Source organism: Rattus rattus, chromosome 4 (genome assembly GCF_011064425.1).
Source record: "Rattus rattus isolate New Zealand chromosome 4, Rrattus_CSIRO_v1, whole genome shotgun sequence".
Lineage (NCBI taxonomy): Eukaryota > Metazoa > Chordata > Mammalia > Rodentia > Muridae > Rattus > Rattus rattus.
The window spans coordinates 159,345,801-159,371,549 of NC_046157.1; the positions used below are offsets into that span (position 1 = coordinate 159,345,801).

The 25,749-nt window shown below is 45.9% G+C and overlaps 1 protein-coding gene across 4 annotated transcripts in view; it reads left to right on the forward strand.

Moving 5' to 3' along the window:
* The window catches only part of Eif4e2 (eukaryotic translation initiation factor 4E family member 2), a 28,141-nt gene extending 4,700 nt beyond the window's left edge, over window positions 1-23,441 (forward strand). For 2 of the 4 annotated variants that reach the window (XM_032901548.1, XM_032901550.1), the window contains exons 2-7: window positions 1,350-1,464; window positions 3,319-3,453; window positions 7,441-7,545; window positions 8,901-9,053; window positions 9,146-9,282; window positions 10,834-11,095. In XM_032901548.1, coding sequence (XP_032757439.1) covers window positions 1,350-1,464; window positions 3,319-3,453; window positions 7,441-7,545; window positions 8,901-9,053; window positions 9,146-9,282; window positions 10,834-10,906 — 718 coding nt within the window. In that variant the 3' untranslated portion in view covers window positions 10,907-11,095. Of the gene's footprint in view, window positions 1-1,349; window positions 1,465-3,318; window positions 3,454-7,440; window positions 7,546-8,900; window positions 9,054-9,145; window positions 9,283-10,833; window positions 11,096-15,415; window positions 15,495-21,025 lie in introns of those variants that run through there. The other 2 variants (XM_032901551.1, XM_032901552.1) reach the window with 2 other exon arrangements.
* Window positions 23,442-25,749: the final 2,308 nt, after the last annotated feature.

Consider the following 25,749-nt stretch of genomic DNA (forward strand, 5'->3'; position numbering starts at 1 on the left):
ACAGGTGCATTTTATACGTTAGCCATTAAAGATGAGCAGACAACAAACACCAAGCACCACCACTTTCCAAAACACAAACTGGTATGCACCATATTTCTGAGTCTGTGTAGGATGATATCAGTTACAACTGAGGTGTGCTGGGACCTGTCTTGAAAATGCCTGATTCCATTTTTTTGTATATACCATTATAGAACCCAAAAGATGATTCTGGAGAAAACCTATGGGCGAATGGGCTAATTCTGGAGTGAATGCCATTCTGTCTCCTCCATTTTCTTTTTAAAGTATGTGTATGGAGTAGAGAGGTCAGAAAACAGCTTAGCAGGAGTAGGTTCTCCTTCCAGTGTGTAGGTTCCAGGGATTGAACTCAGTCCCCCAGCTTGACCACAAGTGCCTTTGCCCAGTGAGCCACCTTAGCAGACTGAGCAAATGCACTCTTATTTTTGTGCACTAACCTGCTTGTTTTTGTCTGTATCTGGTGGGGCTTAGGCGGTTTCACAGTTGACTCTGCTTATAAGACAACACATCCACTCCTCCTTTTCATTCAGTCTTTGTTCTGTGTCATCTGTGTTTTGGGTGCCAGTAATACTGAGATGAGGTATGATACTACGCTAAAGAAACCCTCTGTCTCAAAGAAGAAACAGGCAGGGAGGAGTGGCACCTTGGACTGGAAGCAAGCAAGGTGTTTGCCAGTGAGAAGGGCTGATGTGTATGAGCAGGGAGAGGAGTAGGCTCTGGACAGGACTGAACTTCTAAAGTCTTAGGAAAAGCACATTGTGTTGAATGCTACTCTAGAGGATAGGTAATTAGGAAGTTGATGGTTGAGCATCTTAAGGACGCAGGTTCATTAGAAGATTCACATTTAGAAAGTGAAGAGGATGGGTGGAGAGGAGAGACTGACATCACACCCACTTATAGACCAATGATGAACTAGATGACTGGAGAAGGATACTGACCTAAGGTGTGGAACGAGGACAGATGGGAGAGAGGTGGAAGGAGTGGACGTGACAGTATATGGGCAGGTTTTAAACTTTGAGATGTCAGAGGAATTTGTCCAGAAATTCTCATTACCAGTTTGTTTATTACAACAAAATCCAGCTCTTTAACTGCTTTGTTATGCTGCTGTTGGGAAACTGAAAGACTGTTCACTGGAGCCCATGGGGTAGCTAATTTAATAGTTTTTATTTAATATTCCTGGTTTGCTTTCCCTTTTGCCCTTCTCACAGACACATCTCATAGGCCTGGGGTTTGAGTGACTTCAGGATACTTAGATAGTAGTTCTCTGACCTTATAGTTTTGTTAGGTAACAATAGTTTAGTGATGGAATGACATTATTTTGCTTTCCCTTGTAGCTTAAAAGATGATGACAGTGGAGACCATGATCAGAATGAAGAAAACAGCACACAGAAAGATGGTGAGAAGGAAAAAACAGACCGAGATAAGAGCCAGAGTGGTGGCAAGAGGAAGGTATGTTTGGGGTTGTAATACAGGTGTCGTGTGCCTTGATTATCTCATTATCTCTTTAGAGCAGATTCACTCTTTTGGAATCTGACTGTTCTTAAAACAAGGTTGAGGGGGCTGGAGAGACTTCTCCCACCGTGTGCTCTTACGCACACACTCTCAAGCACGTATACTCATGGAGACATAAAGATCAGAGACTAGGCTACTACTCCGAGGTCGGTATAAGGCCTTAGGTTCAATCCCTAGCACTGACAAAAGGGAAGAAAGGTATGGAGAGGGAGGGAGAGGGTATAAAAGAGGACACGGGGCACTGGGTATGACCAAAGCCTGGTGGATGTGTGTATGGGAATGTCACAGTGAAATCTTTAGTATGCATCCCTCATTACAAGTTTTAATAGATGGTAGAATGACTATAGTTTATTTTGGAAATTATAACATCCTCTTAATGTGAAGTCTTGGGGTGCTGTCCTGCTGTAGTCTCCTCATATGAGATGGGCGAGTGAGGGCTCTCACCTGGAGCTTGCTTTAAAGGCTACTCAGTAATTCAAATCCTGCACATTCCTGTTTTAGACTTTTCAGTCAACAGTAGTACGCATTGAGAGTGGCTTGGGATACAGAGAATTTAGGAAATGAAAGAGAAGCAATAGATCAAGTTTCTCAGTATTATAGCACTATTTATCTGATAATCTGAATGCCTGCTAAGCAGGCCTTTTCTTACAAGGTGGTAAGAAGTCACAAAGATGTCAGGCAGTGGCAGTGTGTACCTTTAATCCCAGCACCCGGGAGGCAGGCCAATCTCTTGAGTTTGAGACCAGTCTGCTCTACAGAGTGAGTTCCAGACAAGCTAGGAGTACACAGAGAAACCCTGTCTAAAAAAGAGAGAGAGAAGGAGTTTATGTTCATTGAGCACTTCCATTGTGACAGTCAGTGACCAAGCTCTTGGTGCCTCTAGTCATTTGTTCTTCACAGTGACCCTTCTAGGTGCTTACTGTCCTTTCCTCCGTCTTGCAAACGGTTGCTGAGGCACAAGCAGGTTAAGCAACCTGCCCGTCTTTAGTAATGGACATTGAGGAGGTGGTACTTGGAGTGGGCATATGTTGAGATGATGAATGCCCATGGTGTTATGAGAAAAGCAGAAAGTCGTGTTACAGCAACTTAGAATCAACTAACCCGTAAAGAATGTACTGTGTGAGCAACATTCAACATTCAGCTTCAATACATTGCAAATAATTGAAATTATGGTAATATTTTCAGTTGTAGAGGTGGTAAGGAACTACACTTAAAAGACAAAACAAACAAACCACTGTCCGTGTAGCTCTGACTAGCCTGGAACTCAGTCTGGAAACGAAAATGGCCTTAAACTGACAGTTGCTTACCTCTGCCTCCCAGTGCTGGAATTAAAGACTGTGCCACCACATCTGTTAGGATTGGCATTGGCACTGTAAAATGTTTATTAGGAATCAATGGCACAAGCCTGGTGATTGAGTTCAGTCCTCGATCCCACAGTGAGAAGGGAAGAACCAGTCCTGAACACTCTCTTTGACCTCCACACACACACACCATAGCGTACATGCTCCCACATTCTGTCTGCCATACACATGCATGAGAATAATAATCATAATTTACAAAAACAAGGTGCTACTCTTACAGAGGACCCATGCCAAATACCTCACAAGCCTCTTCTGGCCTCTGCAAGCACCCACATACATGCATGCACATGTGCATGTACACACACACACACAAACACACAGAGTATATAAATATGGATATAATATAAATAGTACAATAAAATGGCCTTTCAGCATTGTAACCAATGAACTAAAAGTTTGCCGTGAGCTAATGACTTTCTGTACTTCCCAGGCTGTTGTCCCTGGACCAGCAGAACATCCCCTGCAGTACAACTACACCTTTTGGTACTCTAGGAGAACCCCTGGCCGTCCCACCAGTTCACAGAGCTATGAGCAGAACATCAAACAGATTGGCACCTTTGCCTCTGTGAGTACTTAGTTTGCTGAAATATTCTTTGGTATGGCGCTCCTACCTGCGTTTCTGTCGCTGTTTATCTACTTTCTTAGTAACCGGTTAAACATTCTAGTTTCTTTATGTGGCTGAGTTGCATTCCCAAGATCGTGTTTGTTCAGCTCTTAAGTTAAATGTTAGACATCCATATGTAACATTTAGGCAACTTAAGTGTGGGAATGGTAGCTTTGATCAGAAAGGCATAATATAAAAATTAAAAAGGGTTTTGGTTTGAGGTTTTTTATTTTAGCAGATATTTATTTAATCTTATATACAGAGTGTCATAAGAGAGACGGTTTCATTTTATATATTATCTATCATGAAATTAGACTCTGATAAAATTGTTTTCGTGGATGTCATCAATACAGATCCTCACCCCAGCCCATCCTTACCCCCCTCCTTGTCCCTTTACTGCTTGTAAGTTTGTAAATTTAGAGACCCTGACGGCAGCTATTACCAGTGTTGTTTTATTGAACAAAGGTTTTCCTGCACCTCTATATGTGATATGTTTAGTCTCTGTTTGCAGAATCAGTTTTCTAAGAATAGGTCTGCTGCATAACCCCAGGCTCGTCTGCATCTTGCCATAATCCTGTCTTAAGTGCTGGGACTACAGATGTGAGCTAACACAGAAACCACTGGTTTTGACTGTCTGCTATGTGAGAATATTAGACTAATTCCAAGTCCAGTTGCAACCTCTGTGTTAGGAACAACTGGTTAAACATAAGGACCAGAGAAGGAACTGGGAAAGATGTTTCAGGGTTCTGTTAAATTACAGTTTTTCTCTTGTGACATGAAAAGGTTTGTGCTCAGCACCCTCAGTATTCCCTGGACAGGTGATAGAGCCTGGAGTCTGCTGTCACAATTCATGGCATTAAGAAATGGCCTGTGGTGGAAGCAGTTGGATGTTTGAGTAGAAGGCTTATAGGTATACAGAGCAAGTTCCATAACAGTCAGATAGTAAATCCCTCCCAGAGAACAATGATAACATGAAACCTTTTTCAAATCCAAAGCAGTAGTTCCAGTGTTGTTTTTTTTTTTTTTTTAAGTTTCTTTTCTTCTTTTCCCTCCTCTCCCTCCACCCTCCCTTTCCTTCCCTTTTTAGAGACAGTCTCATTTTGCTGGCCTCGAAATCACTGTGTAAACTAACTAGGCTGGCCTTGAACTTACCATGGTCTTCCCTGCTTCTCCCACTATATCTGGCCTAAAGGCTTATTTTTTACTTTTTCTACATGTTTGTGTATATGCACGCATGCTTATGGGCACCCTCAGAGACCAGAAGAGGGTATTGGGTTCCCTAGAGCTGGAGTGATAGGTGCCTTCTCTTGTGGGTGCTGGGAATCAAACTCCAGTCTGGAAGCACAATGAATGCTCTTAACCATTGAGTCATTTCCTCAGCCCCAACAGATGTCTGTTCAAAGTTCACTGTAAACCAAAAATACTGTTCCTGACTTGGAGTAGAGGGTCAGAGAGGACCTGTTCTCGTATTCAAGAAAGGACCTCTGGGATCCACCCAACACAAAGCAAGGACCAGCACAGACTGTGATAGTGTTTGTTGTGAGACAGAGGATTGCTAGACCTCATACTGGTTCGGAACTTGTGATTCTTTTGCCTCAGCTTTCTGGAGCCTTAAACCACATTCCTGGCACTAGAATACTGCTCTTGCAGAGGACCAGTTGAGTTCAGTTCCCAGCACCCATGTCAGGTAGCTCACCACTCCCTATAATGGAAGCTCCCAGGAATCTGATATCTTCTGGCCTTGTGGGCATGTGCATGGACAAGGATACACACACATAAATAAAAATAAAATAAATCCTTAAAATAATAAGACATCTTTCAAAGTTTAATGGTTGTTTCTTTCTCTCTTTCTCTCTCTTTCTCTCTCTCTCTCTCTCTCTCTCTCTCTCTCTCTCTCTCTCTCTCTCTGTGTGTGTGTGTGTGTGTGTGTGTGTGTGTCCCATGCACACACGCACACACACAAGTATAAATGCCCAGAGTTCAGAGGTGTCATAGCCCCCTCGAGCTGGGGTTGCAGGTAGTTGTAAGTTGCTTGATGTGGGTGCTGAAAATTGAAAAGTATATGCTTTTAGCCACTGAGCTGTTTCTTTTATCTCTATTTTGGCTTGAGTACAGATTTGTATATTTTGCCTAAAATATAGGCAAAAGTTTAGATTACTGCTCACTGTATATGTTACAACCACTTAATATTCCAAATTACTACATGTACAGGTAGGCCCAGCAGTTTCAGAGATGAGGTGTTGAATTAAAATCCTGTAGATAGCATTAGTTTCTGGCTTTGAACTATATAAGAACATGTTGTGTTCTGTAAGGCAGCTGAGAGAACAACTTTTTTTACCTGATAGGAGTCAGTTTCTCTTGCTATCTAGATTTAACAGGCTTCAATATTTGACAACACCTGTTTCCTACTGCACAGTCCTGCTGAGTATTGACACGGTATTGACAGTTACTGGTAGTTATTCCTGCCCCATGTCTTCTTTTCCTAAAGTGCCTCCTTCCTGCCAGGGCCTACAGGTATCTTCTGTAGATCACAGAGACCAGGATGAGTGTGAGTGAGTTTGGGGTTGTTGGTGTTGTTGTTGCTGTTATTGATGTTTTTTTTTTGTTGTTTTGTTTTGGTTTTTTTGTTTTTTGTTTTTTTTTGGAGCTGGGGACCGAACCCAGGGCCTTGCGCTTCCTAGGCAAGCGCTCTACCACTGAGCTAAATCCCCAACCCCTGTTATTAATGTTTTTAATTTGTGTGTGCACATGTGGTATATGTAGTGTGTGCATACCTGCCGAGTGTCTGCAGAGGCCAGAAGAGGATATTAGATGCCCTGATGTTGTAGTTGCAGGCAGTTGTGAGCCACCCAGTGTGCATGCTGGGAACTGAAAGAGCAGCAAGTCCTTTCAACCCCTGAACGGTCTGGATTTTCAGCCTCTGGGTGGGTTGTTCGGTTGGTTGGTTTTTGTTGTTGTTGTTGTTGTTTTTGTTTTCGATGTAGGTAGGGTATCACTATGTAACCCCATCTGGGTGATCCATGTTCCCTAGATCCTGAATACTGGGAGTATAAGTGTATAAACATACTTGAAAGAAAACTATAAACCTAGTTTTTCTGTTTAAGGTATATACAGAAGAGACATAATCTTTCCAGCTGAGAGGAGGAAAGAAACCATAACCCTAGCTCAGACACTGTCTAAACAAAAGAAAAAAATTAGATTTGTCTCTGTGAGTATATGCAGGTGAGGCCTTGTCTCCTGACATACCTCAGTATGAAAGAAAAGTTTTCAGTTGTGCAGAGAGCTGGTGCTGTTACTATTCCGTGAGAGGCCAGGCTTGTCAGTGTAGCCTCCTTTTCCACCTCAAAGCTGCTGACGGACCCCAGCAGTTTTCACCAACTTTTTTTTTAGATTGTAAATATTCTATCTGTATTAGTGTATGTCTGCACCACGTGTGTACAGTATGCAAATCTGAAGAGGGTATTGGATCCCCTAGAACTGTTTGCTAACCACACATGGTTATGAGCTGCCATGCCAGTGCTAAGAAATGAACCTGGGTCCTCTGGAAGGTAAGCCAGAGCACTTGATCCTGAGCCAGCTCTCCAGCTGGGTTTATCCTTGGATTGAAAGTGTTAGGTGTTGTGTTCTTATTTTGTCTTGTTTTTCTTTGATTAAATGGTACAAGCCAGGCATGGTAGTACATGCTTACAATCCTAGCACTTGGGAGGTGGAGGCAGGAGGTAGGTCAGTTGAAGACCAGCCTGAGCTACAAGAGACCTTGTCTCAAACCAAATAAAAAACCTATATGATGGACTTCTTTCTACCCTGCTCCATTTCTACACAAAAATGTGTCCCCAAAGAGGGTACCCAAGGCAGGATGTCTCCCATGTTTCTGTTCTCAGTAATACAACTGTGTGTGCGTTCAAAGAAGAGATAAAGTCCTTGTACTCTCGGCTCTTCTTTCTACAGGTGGAACAGTTCTGGAAGTTTTACAGCCACATGGTCCGTCCCGGGGACCTGACAGGCCACAGTGACTTTCATCTCTTTAAAGAAGGAATCAAACCTATGTGGGAGGTAAGGACTGGCATCTCTAGCTGCTTTCAGGAGCAGACTTTTTCTTTACTTATTTTAATTTTAAGTTCTGCCAAGGTTAGAAGAGTTTTGAAATATTCTCTCAAAGCTGTAACACTATTTGCTAAGTCTTGGGAGCCTGCACCTCTAGGAACAGTCATTGATGCAGTCGTACATGTCCTTGGCTTATGGCTTTGAAGATGGTCCTCTCTTAAGGCAACTATTATAAGAGAAGGTTTAATTGGGGCTGGCTTAACAGTTTCAGAGGTTTAGTTCATTATCATCATAGCGGGAAGCCTGGTGGCGTTCGGGGAGGTGGGGATTTGTTGAGTGTCCTGATTCATAGGCAGCAGATAAGACTCTGGGCTTTTAAACCTCAGAATACACCCCAGTCAGCTCTTGCCCTAATAAGACCTTACCTCTTAATCCCTCTAATTCTTTTAAATAGTGCTACTTCATTGACTATGAATTCAAATATATGAGCCTATAGGGACCATTCTTATTCAAGCTATCATAGGTACTCTCATTCAAATGGTGCTGTTAAAGTAGTAAAAACTTTTATAAAATGTCATTGTTCCCTCAGAACGCGTCTATGTGCATATGTATGTGCAATGCATTTGCTAAGTAGACAGAGGATTAAAGTGGCTGGAAAAAAACTTTAGAAGAACAGGAAACTGGAAGAGAGCTCTGTGATCTCTTTGAAGAACTGTCACTTGGCTTCTACTCCAGGGCCAGAGCATTTTTCTAAGGAAAAAAAATAAATGTTGAGAAAATGTGAAAAGTCCTCTCTTCCTTCTGGCTCAGTGAGACATGTTCCTCCAGTGCCTTGGCATCCTCTTCCTGCTTTACATATTAAACTTGTCCCTCAAGACCAGCCTAAGTGTTTCCTCTGCGGTTTCCACTGTATGCTCTCTCACCACACCATGTGCACGGTTACAGTAGTACTCATTAGGCTGGGTGGCTGTAATTAATTCGTTGTGTGTCTCTCCTCAGCTCCATTGTGCCTGTGTTAAGATCTGAGCTTCTGTCTATGTTCTTGGTACTTAGTGATGGTCAGATTTTAGCAAAAATTGATTATGGCTTGTGGTTGAAATATACCATTTCACTGTGGTTCCCGAAATAGTTCAGATAAAAGTGGATACTTTTTAAAAGATCTGTTTAGTCCTTTAAAAAATTATTTAAATCAATGATTTTTTTTTCTTTTTTTTTTGTTCCCTATTTCTTCTTTTCTTAACATTGAAATAATGTCAGATTGGAAAAGTGGCTAGACTTGACTGTTCTTCAGAAGTATTCTTTGGTATTCGCAGATGACATTGTGGAGCGGTAGTTTACCCGAGACGCTTTCTGTCTTTCTATAGGATGATGCAAATAAAAATGGGGGCAAGTGGATCATTCGACTCCGGAAGGGCTTAGCTTCCCGCTGCTGGGAGAATCTCATCCTGGCCATGCTCGGGGAACAGTTCATGGTTGGGGAGGAGATCTGCGGGGCTGTGGTCTCTGTCCGCTTCCAGGTAAGCCAGCCCAGGCCAGTGTTCTTTCTGAGTCGCCACAGTTCTCATTGCTATTTCTGTTGGTTTGGTAATTCATTCTGTTCCTCCCTTAGGAGGACATTATTTCTATATGGAATAAGACTGCCAGCGACCAAGCAACCACAGCCCGAATCCGGGACACTCTTCGGCGCGTGCTTAACCTACCTCCCAACACCATTATGGAATACAAAACTCACACCGACAGCATCAAGTACGTGTTGGGGGGTTTGGGGGGGACAGGTCCCTGAGCTTAGCAGAGTTAACTCCATAGTTGGTCCCAGACAAATGTGGTCACATGACACTGACTTGTGATGCAGGGACATACCAGCCCCCTCCAGGGCTTTGGCCACTTGCTGAAGTTCTTGTTAGTGAGGCTCGGAGGACCTACTGTGAGGTGCTGTGAAGCAAAGGGCCCTTCTTCAAAACCCAGTTTTCCTGCCTGGGCTGGCTTCTTTTCTACAGGCTATCTTGTCTTTCTTATGCTAACTACTATTTTAAAATGAAAGACAAAGCTCTTTCCGAAGTTTCTCTGGCTGTTTTTAAAAACAATTATTGAACAATAAAATCCTCTTCCCTGCCCACCCGACCCCACCTTTGCATGTCTGTTTAACCTGTTAGCCTAGTCTGTTCTCTTTGTCTTGGGAGATTGACTTCTTATCAGGAGTGGTGACTCTGTTTTGTATGTATAGAACTGGAGTCTAGATACAGTACAGTAGATTGTGAGAGAGGAGAAGGGAAGGTAGAGCCACAGGAGAAAGAAGCTTTGTATCCCACTGAAGACAGTGAGTGCTCTCCACATGGAGAATCACTGGTGAGGGCTTCTCCTTCAGGGACAGTGACAGAGATGAGCTCAGGTCATTATGAATGGCTTCTAGATTGTCTCAAAGGTGGAAGGAAAACCAGCCACCAGGAGTCAGGTCTCTATGTTCATTGTCTCATGTGGCCCTTTGCCAGTATGTACCTTTGGCAAGTCTCTGCAACTGTATCAGTTTCTCCAGCTATGAGGTGGGAGTACAGAAATAAATAGTAAGGTTGTGGTTAGGCTGGTCTAATCTTTGTAACTGAAGGTCCTCAGAGCAAGAAAGCTTTTACGGACCAAGTATCATTGCTGTCGTCATTAGTGCAGTGCCATCATCATGCCATTCCTATTCAAGACTAATAGTAAGACAGTAGTTGTATCAGCAGCAGCAGACTATGTGAGACTCTTTCCCACGTGTTCACATATGATGTCGTGGTGGAGTTCACTTATACCAGCTAGGTGCCAGTTTTTGACTGGGAGGACTGCCATAGGCTGGTCCTATATCAGATGGCTCTGACTCACTAGAGCCACCAGCACTCATTTGCCATCTGTGGCCTTGGTTGCTTGTCTCAATAATCCTGTGTGTCAGCACTGTTTTTCTTAGAGCAGGTCTGTCTTACACTCTGCTGCCAACAGAGATAGTATCTGCCCTCCTGCTAGGTTAGTCCAAGCTCAGAAAGTCTACATCTTTCCCTAGGATTCTTGTTTGCTGGGTTCCCATTTAACCTGGTTAGGAAAGGGAAAGGGTAGTTTCCATTCACTCCCCACTGTTCCCCCTTTCTGATACCTGGAGGCAGTTCATCTTGACTTGTAAAGTCCCATAAACAAATCCTTCCAGGACCTAGGAGCCTCCAGGGCTCCTGCCCTGCAGCTGTAGCACCCTCCTCAAGACCCAGATGCCACTTTCCCTTGCTCCCCACTCTCTTTCCTCTCCCAATGAGCTACCTTTTGCACTTCCACTAGAATGCCAGGCAGGCTGGGCCCCCAAAGGCTCCTTTTTCAAAACCTCTGGAAGCCGCGATTGAATGTGCCATGACACTCTCCCTCTCTGGATGGCACCATCATTGAAGCTGGCGTCATCGGAGTCTCTTGTTCTGTTGGCGTGCCACCTGGAAGACCCTTCTGTCCTGGACAAGAGGAACGGAAGAGCATGTTACCTTTGAGAACAGGCTGACAGCAGCAACTACTACAACAGCTGAGATCACAAATAAATGGTGCTAAACCAGCTTGTCTCATGCTCTTGCTCTTTATGGTGCATCAAGATGTGGCCTCTGGATTGACTGTCACCACTATCAAGGGATGGCATACAGACTTCTCCATGCAGGGCCTGGATTCAGGGAACGCAGCTTCATAGCCACAAGCCCATTGTGTATTCATGGTACTTTATTCCAGGACTGTTGTGGTCTGACATTAAATAAGGAGGAGACGTCTAACTCTCAAGACCCAACTGCCTGGTGCTCAAGTGTACTAGTTTCCATCCAGTTAGACTGATGGCTGGCCCAGAGTGGCGGCTGAGTTCAGGGCCAGTTTGAAAGTCTCTTACGGTTGGAAAGGGGTATCCTTGGCTTTTCTTTGCTAACTTCATTTGCCTTTAGTTCATAGAAATCTCTTGCTTGGAGCTAAAGCCCTGCTTCTATCTGTCTGGCCATACATACATACTTTTTTTGCTTTGTGCTGATGGGGTATTCTCTCTGGTGCCAAAGCTGCTTGGCAACCTCCTCCCTTTCCTTGCAGAGTAGATTGTCTTCCTCTTTGTTAGTCTTGCTTGGTAAGAGCCCTTCGTTCTTTCCAGCCCAGGGTTACTGTGCCAGGGTCTAGGGTGAGAGGTGCCTTCATCTTAGGGGCAGGGGGCTTCGCCTCTGAGGTAATCTGAATGTACATGTAGTAGCCTTGTGAGTGCTCTGGCTTTGGCTTATGTGTGAGCAGCTTGGCTTTTAGACCATTAACCTGCATGGAGAGTTTCAGCAAGCTTTGTTAGCCATCCCCAAAACTAAAAATTAAAAAGAATTTTTGTGAACTCTGGGTTGTCTGAATGGGAGATAACTGCAAGGTTGAGTTTTCCAGAGTGCTTTGTCCAATCTGACAGCAGCACACTCCTTGACTCCATCTGGCTGACTTAACCCTAGTTGTATGCCTAGGAGTCCACAAAACATGAGACCTTAGGCTCCGTGTTCTGGGGTTGCTTGTGTCATTGCTGCTCTATCACATTCTAACATGTCTAGAAAAGAGATTGGCTGTAATGCAGAAAGCCTTTCAGACATTGGCTGTATGGGGCCTCTGCCTTATCTTCACTGTGAGGTACACGTGCATTGTAGCTGCATCAACAAACTTGATGCCACAGAGTTAGTGTATCGGCAGCAGACTGATCTGATCCCAGTTGCCTTGGTTTGTTCCTTGTGGCTTTTATTTGAGCCAGTGAACAGCACCTGCTGAGACTTGAGGACGTGCCAGCAGTAATAGTTGTTTCCCAAGTACTCTGGAGATCAGGGCCACCAATAAGCAAGGAGCATGGTTTGTGAGGAGTTGTTGCGCTTCACTCAAGCGTTCCTCCAGCTTGCTGTGTTTCAGCCCAGTTTCTAGTGTCTGTCTTTCCAGCCTTCCCTGGTTACCCTGCCAGTTGCAGTTTCCTGCAGCACCCCTGGATGAACCAGGAAATAGCTGTCACCCCACAAAGAAGCCATTTTGTTTGGTCCTTGCATTGCTAACCAGCCCTAAGAAAGATAGAGCTTATTCACTTGTATTTATATCAGATCACAGCTCTGGAACTTGCCATGTAGTCCTCACTGGCCCCCAACTTCACATGAGTCTGCTGGGATTAGAGGTGTGTGCCACTATGCCAGCTCATGCCCAGCCGTGGCTCCTCTTAAGCAGATTGGTTTGGAGGTTTCATAGGTTTGGGTCCTTATGTCAAATGGCTCACTGCATCCTCTACTTGAGGGAAAAAACCTCATAGCACAGCCACAATTCTGGGAGCATTGCTGCTGCAAAGGCAGTTAACATAGCAGTAGCTTGTGAGAAAATTGCTCTTTGGAGTTTTCTCACTGCATTCCTTGTGTGTCTGGTCTGGAATGGCAAAGGGGCCCTCTTCCCATAATGGAGCCCAGTGCTAATGGTGATAAAGCTGGTGGGAGTTCTCTGCAGAGAGTAAGGGAGAAGGAAAGAGACAGGCCCAACTGGAAACTCCCTTCACCTGGTCTATCTAACACTGTATTTCAGCATTAATAAACAGGTGAGGGCCAGCTCAGACTGCCTTAGTTCAGTCATAACCCGGTGATGCTGGGCCACTGTAAACTTAGAGCTGCCCAACCTTGGATTGTGTGCCGTATCCGATTAGCAGGTGACTAGTGGTGAGGGCTGTCTGGGAGCAACTCACTGGTACTTGTAGGCCTTGGGTGGGAATTGGGAAGCAGGGACATAGAAACAAATGAGCTCTCCCTGTTCTAAGAATTTGCCTTCTGGTGAGATAAGATCAGTCAACCTTAAAGAGTCTTTGTTGCTGTCACTGGACTCCGCTCAAAATTCTCAATGGGCTGTGTTTTAATCTCTGGTGTGCTTGTTTCTACACACTCAAATCATAAGACAGTTTTTAGGATAACTTCCTCTTTGAAGAAGAGCATTTTGAAGTTATCTGATATGCTTGGGATGTCAGGTGGAGGGGAAGTAACTAGAAATTTATACCTGGCTGGCCTTTGAGAACAGGAGTGAGCACACCAGAGCTCATGGCCAATGCTTTATTTCCCTCAGTCCGTGCAAGGAAGTTATCAAACTCAGAATCCTCATGTCTGAGCTTAGAAAATAGGAACTCGGTTTATTCTGCAATGTACTAGAGGGACTTCTGGAGCCTTCCAGGTCTTCACCCAATGAACCGTTGTTAGGCAAGGTTATTAGGGACCAGCCCTTCTGGAAACAAAAGGATAAATGAGGTGGACTTCAACCCTGCTGTGTGTCCTTGTTGGCCTCCTTACAGTAGAGTTAAATCTTGCCGGTAGGTTCCTGGGTCATTATCCAAGTGTTGGATTTTCACTTGTCTTCATTGAGAGTAAAGAGGGAAGCTGCCTCCAGCTCTCCTTAGGAATGAGTACAGTCAATCCTGTGTCTCCAGAAGAGCTCAGAAATTGACAACTTCCAGCATACTACTTATCAGTCTTGGCTTTTTCTGTGAGTCATTTCTCATAAAATAGTAGCTTTTCTGAAAATTAAGTGTGTGTGTATATATAAATGCTGCTATTCTAGAGAGGGACAATATTAATGAAATTCAAGCACACATTGCCAAGTCCTTAGCAGTTTTACTTGTTTGTTGAGACATGGTCTCACAATACAGTCTTACCATCCTGAAATTCACTGTGTTCCTGTGTTTCCCAAGTACAAAGATTAAAGGCGTGTGGCACCTCTGAAGAAGAAAACCTGCCTAGAGAACCTGATAGTGAAATCTACTTCAGTACTAAATAGTAAATGTGTGGTGATGGGTGAGATGTGTTGTTACTGAGTTGTCACAGGCAGTGCTGTTGCTACCTTAAACCAAGAAAAGGCTGATTGCCTAGCCCGGTAGTGTAAGCCTTTAATCCCAGCACTAGGGAAGCAGAGGTAAGCGGATGGCTGTGGGTTTGAGGCCAGTCCGGTCTGTAGAGTAAGTTCTAGGCCACCATTAAGTTTGCTATACAGTGCCCAGGACAGTCAGCTACTTTCAAACTGAAAAGTAGGTAGGGCATAAAGGTGAGAGAAGTGGGGCTTCTGAGAGCTTCTGGAACCCTGGAGGAATCTGGTTTTCTCCTTTTTCATGCAGCAGCATGGAGGCCTGTTTGTGGAACACTGGCTGTGCTGTGAGCTGTGAGTGTGCGTGTTCCCACCACTCACACCACTAACTCCTTCCTAACCATGGTCTGAGCTGTGTTCCTCAAATGTATGTTAAGCAGCACAGAAGCTATAATGAGCTCTGTTAACTGGAAATGTTGGCTGTCGTGACCCACACATCCTAAAGCTAAAGATAAGACCCTGGTGTTTTCAGAAGCAGTTAGAATCTGACATAGCCACCATCTTGAGTTTAGAAAGGCTAGCATCTTGGGAAGGCAAAAGCAGAGGAAATGACCAATAGCTGGACTGCATCTTTAGACATCATAATGCTGGTGGATCCTTGGCTTTACCCTCAGGGTCAGGCTGGGTGAAGAAATGGTTTCTACTACCTGTTTCCCAGATGCAGTGCAGCAAAGGCAAGAACTGCTGCCCTTTGCTGAAGCGAGACGAAGTGTTTGTGGACGTGGCTGAGCTTCACCTCTGACCTCAGTGAGCTCCCCTTTACCGCTGTTGAAGGAGCACTGGGATGTACTCAGGAGGGTAGTGAAGGCTAGACTTCCTAAGAAAGCGAGTTCAAAATACCAGCTGCCTGTCATCCAAGAAGAAAGCCTGCTGAGAACCTCACTCTTGACCCAACTCCTGTGTTTCCAGTCAGCATGGAGGGCATCGAAGTGGGAGGTGGGGTGATGGTGTCTGCTCTTTGTTTTAAGCGTTTGATCTGAATGTGCTGTTGTTTTTGTCTCTGGTTTACCAGGGCCTGGGAGGAGTTTCATGGCCTGGTGAACAGCAGCGGCCGCTGATCGGACGCTCCCCCTCTGTCTCTCACACTCAGGGTAGGGCCTTGTCTACCTTCTCTGTAACCCCATGACATACCTTTCAGCTATAGGAGCCCTCTCCCCAAGGGGATGCCCTCTTCCCATTTGCCTGCAGCCTTGCCTCTGCCAGCACTGCACCTCAGGGTACCATGAGTTCCAAACTGCCTCCCTGGATCCTGTCTCCTGGCTAAGCCTGTAAAAGTCGCCAGATCTCATGCTTCTCTGCTCCTGTTTGGCTCTGTGCACCAACAGATCTGAGATATCTTGAGATGATAACACTTCATGAGAGTAAATATGCATCATACTTTCCTGTTCAGTTCAGATACTGCCATTTTTTTAAGCCACCTGCCAATGTTTCATGGCCAGAGGACCGTCCCGTAGACCTCTGTATGGGCTAGGTGAGAGGTACGCCTCTCGTTGGCTGCCATTGTCTGTTAGCTGTGGGGAAGCAGTATTGTAAATTTGATTTCCACAATGGAAGTCAATAGACAGATGAATTCCAGGGCTACATAAGAGACCGTGTGGACATGGCAGAGGTGAGCCCTAAAGTAGGGAAGGCTGGGCCAGCTCCAGCATCTGCCTACCTGAGTATTTGCAGTTCATCAGGGAGTGTCTGGCCCATGCCTGTCTCTGGCAGAGAAAATTGATGAGTTTAGCTGAGACTAAAGGTATACTTTCCTCAGAGAGAGCCTCTTCCTAGACAGCAAGCTCCATAAGCCTCTGTGGTAGCTGCTCCAGAAGCCCCCACTGCCCTAGGAAGGAAATAAAGATTTTCCAGACAGGGAGCCCTTCTGCCCTCAGATGAGCCAGAAGAGGTGACACTGAGGCCTAGGAAGAGATGAATGCGTGTCTGGGTGTTGTGTGGTCCACTATGACCTAGGGCGGCCAGCTGCAGCGTTCCTAAAAGTGGGTGGTATCCCCTGCCCTCTGAGTCTTTGTAGTTCACCACTGCATATGCCAAGTAGCTTGTCCAAGGGCCTGCAGAGAGTTCTGTGTCTGCCTCCCTTAGAGGTGCATGGGGACCTGACCATCCCGCTGGGCTTGCTATATACACGCTCTGACAATTCAACCCAAGTCCGTATGCTTGTACAGCAAGCACTTGGCCTACTAAGCTGTCTCCCCACCCTTGTGTCTGTTTTGTTGAGAGAGCATTCATGTAGCCCAGGCTGGCCTGGAACTCATTGTGTAACTGAGATAACCCTGAACCCCTAATCCTGATCTTGCTTCCACCTCCTGAGGGGGTGGGATCCCAGGGATGAGCCACCACACTGAGCTCCCTCTCCCATCCCTTCTTTAGAGTCTGATTTTGTTATAAATTAAGTTTCGTCCAGGCACAGTACTTTATACCAATGCCCTCAGCAGTGAGAAAGCTGAGGCAAGAGGATTGCTAAGAGTTTGAGACCAGCCTGAGCTACACGGTGAGTTCAGGGCCTGCCTGGGTTTGACATCTTAGGTGTCCTCCCCCTGCCTCCAGCCCTGCAGAGAGCCTTTAAAAATTAAAACTTAAAATGGCTTCTTCCTTAGCAGACACTACATTCTTCCAAAATACCATTGACTTGTTTGGAGAAGTCCCACTCCTGTACAGTTACCGCAGTATATGTTCTCTTTGAGGCCTCTCCTGGTGTCTCCATGCCCTCGATACTTTAGGAGTCTGTGAGGAAAAGACCCACTGCAGTACCTTACCAGCTTGAAAGGACCTCATGTTTCACCTCTATTGCTTGGGGTTGGCTTTTGGTGACATGTTGTAAAATGTGGACTCCTTCTACATGGACAGCTTAGCTTCTTGTCCCTTTCTTTGCTTTAAATGAATTCCCCTGTACAAATGGATTGTGTTCTGTAGAGAAAATTGATAGAAAATCTGCTGTTTGCGTAATTGTAGTTGGGCAGGGTGGCATACACCTATAGTCTCAATATGGCAGAGGCAGGGGGATTACTCAAGTTCAGAGCTGGTCGGGCTACATGGTATGACTCTTGTCCCACCCGCTGTAAAAAAGAAAGGAAGATGGTAGCTCATACATATAATCCTAGCACTTAGGAGGGGGAGCCCGAGGATCAGGAGTTCAGGGTCATTGTCCTTACAGAGCAAGCTCAAAACTAACTTGTGCAGCATGAGACCCTGTCTCAACACTTACATGCATGTATCTCAAACTTCAAATATTTTTCCCAAATTACCTGTCTTCTGTGTTTGCATAGTCTAAGATGATTTTATATGCCTTTCACTATGGAGCTTTAATGAGAGGACACTAAGTTAGTAGGAGAGGACCCTGGTTACCTAATGACTAGGCTGGCGGGGAGAGAGAAGGGTGCTTGGTCGTGCAGCTGTCCTGGTGGTTCAGTAAGAGATGAGATTCAAATTCACTCCCTTTGAACCTAGGAAAAGCTTACAATCGTGCAGATTCTTCAGGGAGAGAAGAAGAAGCCCAAACTGCTCACCAGATTAGACTGCCCATAGCCAGGAGTAAGGCAGGTATACTCAGGGTAATAGGGCAGGGTGACCTTCTCTTCTACGCTACTTTCCAGAGCAGAAACTTGGGTGGCCCAGCACTCACATGAGGACCCAGGGTCACATGGTGCACCATGGGGCATGGATGCATACAAGACACCAGAGGGGAAGACATCCTTCCAATGAAACCACTTTGCCCCTTTCTCCAAGGTTGTTAATTCCTGCCTTAGACCATTGTTTCCAAAGTTAGAACGTGAATTAAAAAGTGACTGTTTTGAAGCAGAGAAAATTAGAAAGTTGTTTGAGTGTTTGAACAGCAGTTTTCCTAGACGTAACTGGAAGTGTGAACTTAGAAGCCAGTTTAGGTGTGGATCTCTGGTGTTTCTGAGACCTTAAGACATCATAACTTTGCCAAGCAACCAGAGCTTCCAGGGACTAAGCCACTACCTAAAGACTATACATGGACTGACCCTGGACTCTGACCTCATAGGTAGAAATGAATATCCTAGTAAGAGCACCGGGGGAAGGGGAAGCCCTGGGTCCTGCTAAGACTGACCCCCCCAGTGAACTAGACTGTGGGGGGGGGGGGGGCAAGGGGGGGGGGGGGGGGAGGGGAACACCCATAAGGAAGGGGGGGAGGGAAGGGATGTTTGCCCGGAAACCAGGAAAGGGAATAACACTCGAAATGTATATAAGAAATACTCAAGTTAATAAAAAAAAAAAAAAAAAAATCAAAAAAAAAAAAAAAAGACATCATAACTTACAGTTCAGAAGGATTCTTCTCATTTCCCCTAGAGCTGTGGGCCTTGGTGCTCAGGTGTCCTGTACACTCAGATGTACCCTGAGCAGATCACATCACAGGTAGCTGCTGGTGTTTTGTTTTCTCTCAGTGGTGGTTTGTTTAAGAGCAGAGCAGAGATAGGTGCGATGGTGGTCCCCTGCAGTCCTAGCACTCAGGGGCTAAGGTAGGAGGGTCACAAGTTGAGGTGAACCAGGTCTGCATAGCAAGGAACTCTTAGAGAGATCCTGTAGTCACTGCAACAAAGGTAAAGAAAAGCACGGAAGTGCAGAAGCCACCATCTTTCTTTCCCTCTCCTAACTTCTTGCTGTATAGCTAGGACCTGGCTAAATGTAGTTCTTAGCTAGTCTAGGGGCAAACATGCCTCAGGCTAAATTTGGCACTGTGTGTCCTAAACTTTGACTGTTTTAGAGAGATGGACTCAGCCATAGGTCTTTGTCGCCATCCACCTGCTTCAGACAGTCCTGGCTGAGTGCCACCTACCTCTTTGCTCTTTGTTTTCCTGTTAGCTGACTGGGAAGTGTCTCCTGGGTTCTGGCCCTTCCACCTACTTCCTTTCCCATCTTGCAGATGGACTTCCGAGTGTCAGGACGACTGCTTGGGTGTTCTCACTAGGAAGAGGCTTTGGGTGGGTCGTTACTAGAGCAGTGCCTGATTGTTGAAGGAGAACAGTGGAGACTCTGAGGTGGGCCTGCACAGAGTAAAGCCATTTTCGGCCCAACCCCAGCACTGATCAGTATTTACCGGAGTTCCTCTTCCTGCCCTCACAGCTGGGTGGCTTTAGAGCCTCAGTGACCCACCTTATCCAGGAGACAGACTCCTTTTCACCTGTCTTCCTGAGTTGGAAAGTCCCATCTCTTTCCCACTGTCCCACCTTTCTGTTCATCTTACAAGAAAAGATAAAGTCAAGCTTTATCTGGGCATAGATGTGGCTCTGAGAGGGAAGAAGCGTCACAGAGCAAACTCCCTGTGAGGCTCCCAGAAGAGGTGTCATCTAAAATGCAGACTTAGTGATGTAGAGCACATCAGCTACGAGTTCAAAAAGAGCTTGGACACCATCTGCTTTCCTCTATGGAACCACTAAGCTTCCTTAGCATCTTTTGTTGGCCTCTGTGTCAACACAGAGGAATCTGTCCTTTGAAAGGTTTATATACCATTTAAAGACGGTTGTTAGCCTTATGTTCAGCTCCTTAGATAACAATTGATAAAAGTCATAAAATCGATAAGGGTCAACTTTTTGTGTCAGAAAAGAGCCAGTGGACTTGGGAAATTTTGTCAGTTTCCTCCCAGTTCCCCTAGAGCAGCTCACCCATCTCTTGGTATACAGAACAATTGATGTCTGGATGTGGCACTCCTGGACACTTACTTCCAGCAGCCAGTAGCAGGAGGGAATGGCCATGTGGTCACCTGAGGATATTCCCTCTCTGGCGGTTATTTACTATGGACCAGTTGCCTACTTAAATGTCGCAGTTAAGGCCACGGCACTCAGTGACCCTTTAAAATGAACAGGAAGTTGACTTCAGAAGCCGGAGTAAGGAGAGTTTGCTTCAGAGTTCCTAGCGCGTTTAAAGGCAAAGTCCTGAGCAAGGGCAGCAACTGATTGAACCTTAAAGTCCCCACCAGGGAACACCCATGATGTGACCTGCTGAGCTGTGGCTCGGTTCCTAGTGTGAGAACGGTTGTTAGGGCTGCCTGCACCCAGCAGGAGGCACATAAGGCACATTGGAAGCACCCCACATTCCCATGTTCCTCTTTCAGGAAAAAACTTTCTGATCCAGGGTACCAGGGTACTCTCTGGAGATGCAGTCCTGTCTGTTTTAAATGGGGCTTGTGGGTGGGGTTGGGTTTGTTCAATGAATGGCGTGATTGTGTCTTTCTCCTCCCTGTCTCACCTGCCCACTTGCCATTGGGTCCCTGTTCTGCCCTATGTAACTGTGCTTCAGCATTTCTTAGGTACATACAGGCAAATGCATACATTGTGTAGCCTTTCCCCTCTCCCACCTTCATTGAGTACGCTGTGTACCAGAGATTGTCAGTTGGTCTTGGAGCTGTCTCCACATAAGCTCTCTTTCTCTTTAGAGCTGCACTATCCCACTGTGAGAATGTGCATGCACTAATATTTTACCTGCATTGGGGGAGTTACTAACCTTTTACCTTGCCAAGCAACAGGCTGGAAGCAATTTGGCTTTAGACTGGCAGGGAAGGGCTGGGTCTGGAGAGCTGGTCAAGTCCTCCCCCATGTGTGTGTGCTTATATCTAGATGGCCTGTGTATTGAATACTCTGTTTTCTCCCATTTTCTCTTTCAGGGACAATTCAAGCTTTCGAAATACAAAAATCACATTGTGAAAGCGCACACGTTGGCAGTATTCTTTTTCTGTTTGTGTGTTTGTCTGACTTGGATGCGAGGCTCAGGCAGTTCTCTGTCTGTTCGCTGAAGGGGTGTACCTAAACCATGTGCTCCCCTTCTGCACTCGTTCCTGGAAGACGGACAGACTCTGCTAGACACCTCCCAGCAATGCTGACCGTATACAGCGGGAAGAATGGGAAATGTGACTGTGTAACAGACACACACTTTTCAGTGGGGCTCTGTGTGGAGTGCAGCTGTCTCCTTGCTGTGTATCCAGATGCCTCTCGGCATCCTGCTCTACTCTCCTGCTGTGCAAAGGACTTGATGGCCGAGGACATGTGTGTGCCCTGTGGGTCTGAGCTGAGCGTTATCAGTATTATGAATGCTTGCACATCCAGGAACAGCCTCTGCTTGGAGTTGAAGAGAACCAAATGCCTCTTCGAGCTCTACTGTTAAGTTATTATGTGTTCCTCTTCCCTAAGCCCACCACTTTGAACATGTGTTAAGATATGATGACAGCTAGGATAATGTATCCTTTGCGCCTTACACCTCCAACGGGACTCTTCTTCTTAGGCACTGCAGCACTTCAATCGTGATTCCGGGCAGCACAGGTTTTACTGAGGAGACCTAAGGCATCTGCCCTGTAAGACAAGCTGGAGAAGAATGCAGTTCAGTCAGAAGCCAGATTAGAGTGCAGGTCCCACGCATGGGGTTGGGGCTGAAGGCAGTGACTGAAACCAGCCTCCCCTGTGAGCAGGACTTGTGTGCTGAGCATGCTCTGTGGGCCAGCATGTCTGCCATGGAGGAGGAAGCCACAACTGGTAGTGCCACATTAAAACCGTGTAGCTCCCACAGTGCTGGAATGGGTGACTGAAGAAATGGCAGCCTTGCTGGATGCTTTCATTTGATGGCTGTGTCTGTCAGCTGTGACTGGAAAAGACTGGTCCTTGACACCTGGATGTAATCAACTCGTCCGGACCCCTCGATGCCCAGAAGGCTCCTAAGGCACGTCTTCAGCAAAGAAGCTGACTTTGGGAGCCTGAGGCCAGAGGTCAGAAGAGTACCCAAGATCAAGGAAGAAATGGGCAGCTGCAACAGCTTCAAGTGCTCTGTACTGGGCTCTTGTGAGCCAAGATGGCAGTACCTTAAATTAAGGCCTCTTTTTAAAGCCTACCCCTGAGGCCTGGGCGGGGCTCCTCGGCCACAGGTCTCAGGAATTCTGAAGGTAACAGCATCTCCTTGTACCCATCCTACTCTTCCGGCTTTCCAACCCCTGCCCCTCAGTCACTGCTGTCTGGGGGGCCTTCCCTGAAAGAACACTAGAGGGGCCAAGGGGAAGGTTTCTGCTGTGGGTGAAGCCATCTGAGAAGAAAGTCCAACCGGGATTGAAGCTCCAGGAATCTGAAGAATGCATTCTGGGGTGGTTGCTAAGGGCTCGGCAACACCAGAACATCCTTGGCTGTCAAGGAGGCGAAGGCTGCCTCAGGAGGCTCGGCTCAGGAGGCCTCCACATGGCCTATGCTCATGTCGCCTCCAAAATTCCAAAGAGCAGACATTTGGACTTGCCTTCCTTTGGGCATCTCTCTGGTGTGTGTGCGTGCGTGCGTGTGTGTGTGTGTGTGTGTGTGTGTGTGTGTGTGTGTGTGTGTGTACAATGTGTTTATGAATGAGGAGGCCTGTGTCAGGTCTAGAGGTTAGATGTTTTGTTTGCCTTTTTAATCTCATTTGTTCAGACATTTGAATCTCTTGTGTTTTCTAGAGCTCCTTGTCTTTCCCCGTCCTCTTGGTCATAGTATTTGACAGTTGGTTTTTTTCCCTCCCATCCAAAGTGTGCTCATTAGAGGGGTTCTCACTGTCAGGCAGCAGCTTAACCCCGTGTTCTTCCAGGTGCTCTGCCTAACAGCGTAAGGGGAAATTGAACACTCAGTTTACCCAAACCACCCACTTTTTTCAAGCTAACTGGAGAAGTCTCTCCATTTATTTTGAACCACAGGCCTCTGGTAGGCCAAGATACCACCTACTTATGCTGTATCTGTTCTCCAAACAGGAGGTAGAGGCCCTTGGAGCCAAGGCGACCAGCACAATAGGTTGCTGCTAGACCAGGGGAATGATGTCTGTGCTGTTCTCCCTTCTGCCTTCTGGCCCACTCCTCTCAAGAGCCTTTCTCTTTGTTCTTTTGTTCATGTCTGTGTATTTTCCCTGTGGCACTGGCAGTGGGGTACTTTTTCATCCAGAGAAAAACTTGTCAGTGCTCCCAAGAATGAATTTCCAGGGATTTGTGGGAAGGGAAGGAGCAGGGGCTGTGGCAGCGTGTCCTAGTGTTGCACTTTGAGAGGATTGTCTACTGCAGTAATAAACGGAAAGTATCAGCAAGAGAGCGGGCTGTGGACTCGTCAATACAAGGGAAGTGGGCACACTGGTGGGTAGGTGGTCCTAGCTCTGTCCAGTCTCCATTTTCACTGTGTTCCAGAAATTTGTGTGGTGATATGCTGGCAGATTTAGTATAAGAATAGTCTATTTTTTTTTTTTTTTCTGTTGAGAAACCGTTCCATGTAGTAGCATGGTAGAGGTTGACTGAACTTCTGAGTCTCCTGCCTCTTGCCTTCCAAATGCTGGTACAGGCATCCGCCATCATTCCTGGTTGGTTTATGCAGTGCTAGAGATTGAACCCAGCACTTCATGTGTGCTACTCAAGCACTCTTCCAATGAAGCCACAACTCTGGTCCTCTAATTAGTATCAGCCATTGCCATAATCTAGCCTATAATTTGGTTAACTCTTGTTGACCGTGCTGATCAGGCTGACTGACCCTGAATTTATCATGAACCTAATGCCTCTGGTTCTTAAGTGCCATGATTAGAGGTGTGTTCAGCCTCAACTCACATACTTAACATCAAGAAAAAACATGCTGTTAATTATCCTCAACTGGGGATAAGGAACGTCGGAAGTGAAGACAAGGGAATTCAAAGAACCTGTGAGGTCATAGGTCCCAGCACTAACCTCATAAAGATGGGGTTGTGCACAAGTGGAGACGGAAACCTGCCTATCTTCTCTGCAGAGCAACATTTCAGCTGAACTGCACAGTGCCAGAGCAAGGGTTATAAATGCCCGTGCAGCTGCTCATGGAAACAAAGCACCCAGCAGGGAGGAGGGCTTTAGTCTCAGGAAATCTTCCTCAGCATTTGAGCTGTCAAAATGAAGAGGCTGGCTGGCTGGCCCTGGGAGGACAGAGGGCAGAGGACGGAAGATTACCTATTGGGCATTTGCCAAGGAGGACCCAAATGGCAATCATAAGGGTAGACCACATGGCCTTTTAAGCCTCATCCAGCTATGGTGTCAGAGTTTTAGAATGAACCTGCCACTTGGATATTCAGTGGTGTCTTAGGGTTTTACTGCTGTGAACAGACACCATGACCAAGGCAACTCTTATAAGGATAACATTTAATTGGAGCTGGCTTACAGGTTCAGAGGTCCAGTCCAGTATCATCAAGGCAGGAACATGACAGCATCCAGGCAGGCATGGTGCAGGAGGAGCTGAGAGTTCTACCTCTTCATCTGAAGGCAGCTAGGATGAGTGAGGGTCTTAAAGCCAACACCCACAGTGACACACCTACTCCCAACAGGGTTATACCTTCTCCATGGGCTGAGCATATACAAGCCATCACAAGTGTTATTAGACAGATGTCAGCTGGTGAATTGGGTCCCAGTAACCAAGCAGACGACCAATTTGGCAAAGAATATGCCAAATTTCCCGTTCTTGGTCCCCTGGAAAAATTGTGCAGTGTGTTTATAAAAGAATGGCTCTATGGCCAGCCTTTCCTAACTGTGCCTGCCAGGGAGCGATATGTGGCTCCTCTAGGCCCAGCAGGAAGTCTCAAAGGCACAGAGAAACAGAGCAAGGTCAGCTCCCAGGAGCTCCAGCACCTGTCACACCCCAAACCTTCCTCAGCCCAGACTTAGGGCTCACATTAATTGCCTACTCTGGCTTCCCACAAGACTGCCCTTCTCTGCTCACCAGGCAGACCCAGAACCAGCATTCCACTCCTCAAGATTTCTCTCCCTTCTCTAAACAGCTCTCCAGATTGATTGATTGATAGATTGACTCATTGATTTATCTACCTACTTTTTAAAGGCAGGGTCTTGCTATATAACCTAGACTGTCCTTGACTCTGTTTCAGCCTCCCAAGTGCTGTGATTCCAGGTATGAACCACCATGGTCAACTGCAGAGTTTTGGGTTTTTTGTTTTGTTTTTGTTTTTTTGTTGGGGGGGTATTTTTAATTTTTTTTCTTATTTAAAAACAAAAACAAACAGGATATGGTGGCACATGCTTGTAATCCCAGAACTCAGAAGACTGAAGCAGGAGGATTGCAGATGTCAGGATAGCCTTGGCTACATCGTGAGACTGTCCTGAAGAAAAACAAACAAAAATCTCCAAATTAGGCAAACTGATAGATCCACGTAATGAGATATGATTCATCAGTAAAAAGAAAAGTATTAACAAACCATAAAAAGACTGTCGCTGGAACACCGTTGCCACTCCATGACACTCTGGAAAAGGAAAAGCTATGGAGATAGGAAGGAAATGCATATAGTTGCTGGAGATTGTCACGGGTGGGAATAGGTGAAACATTCTGTCGACATGGCACCGTAGATTCCTGCCATTCCACATTTGTCAGCACATCG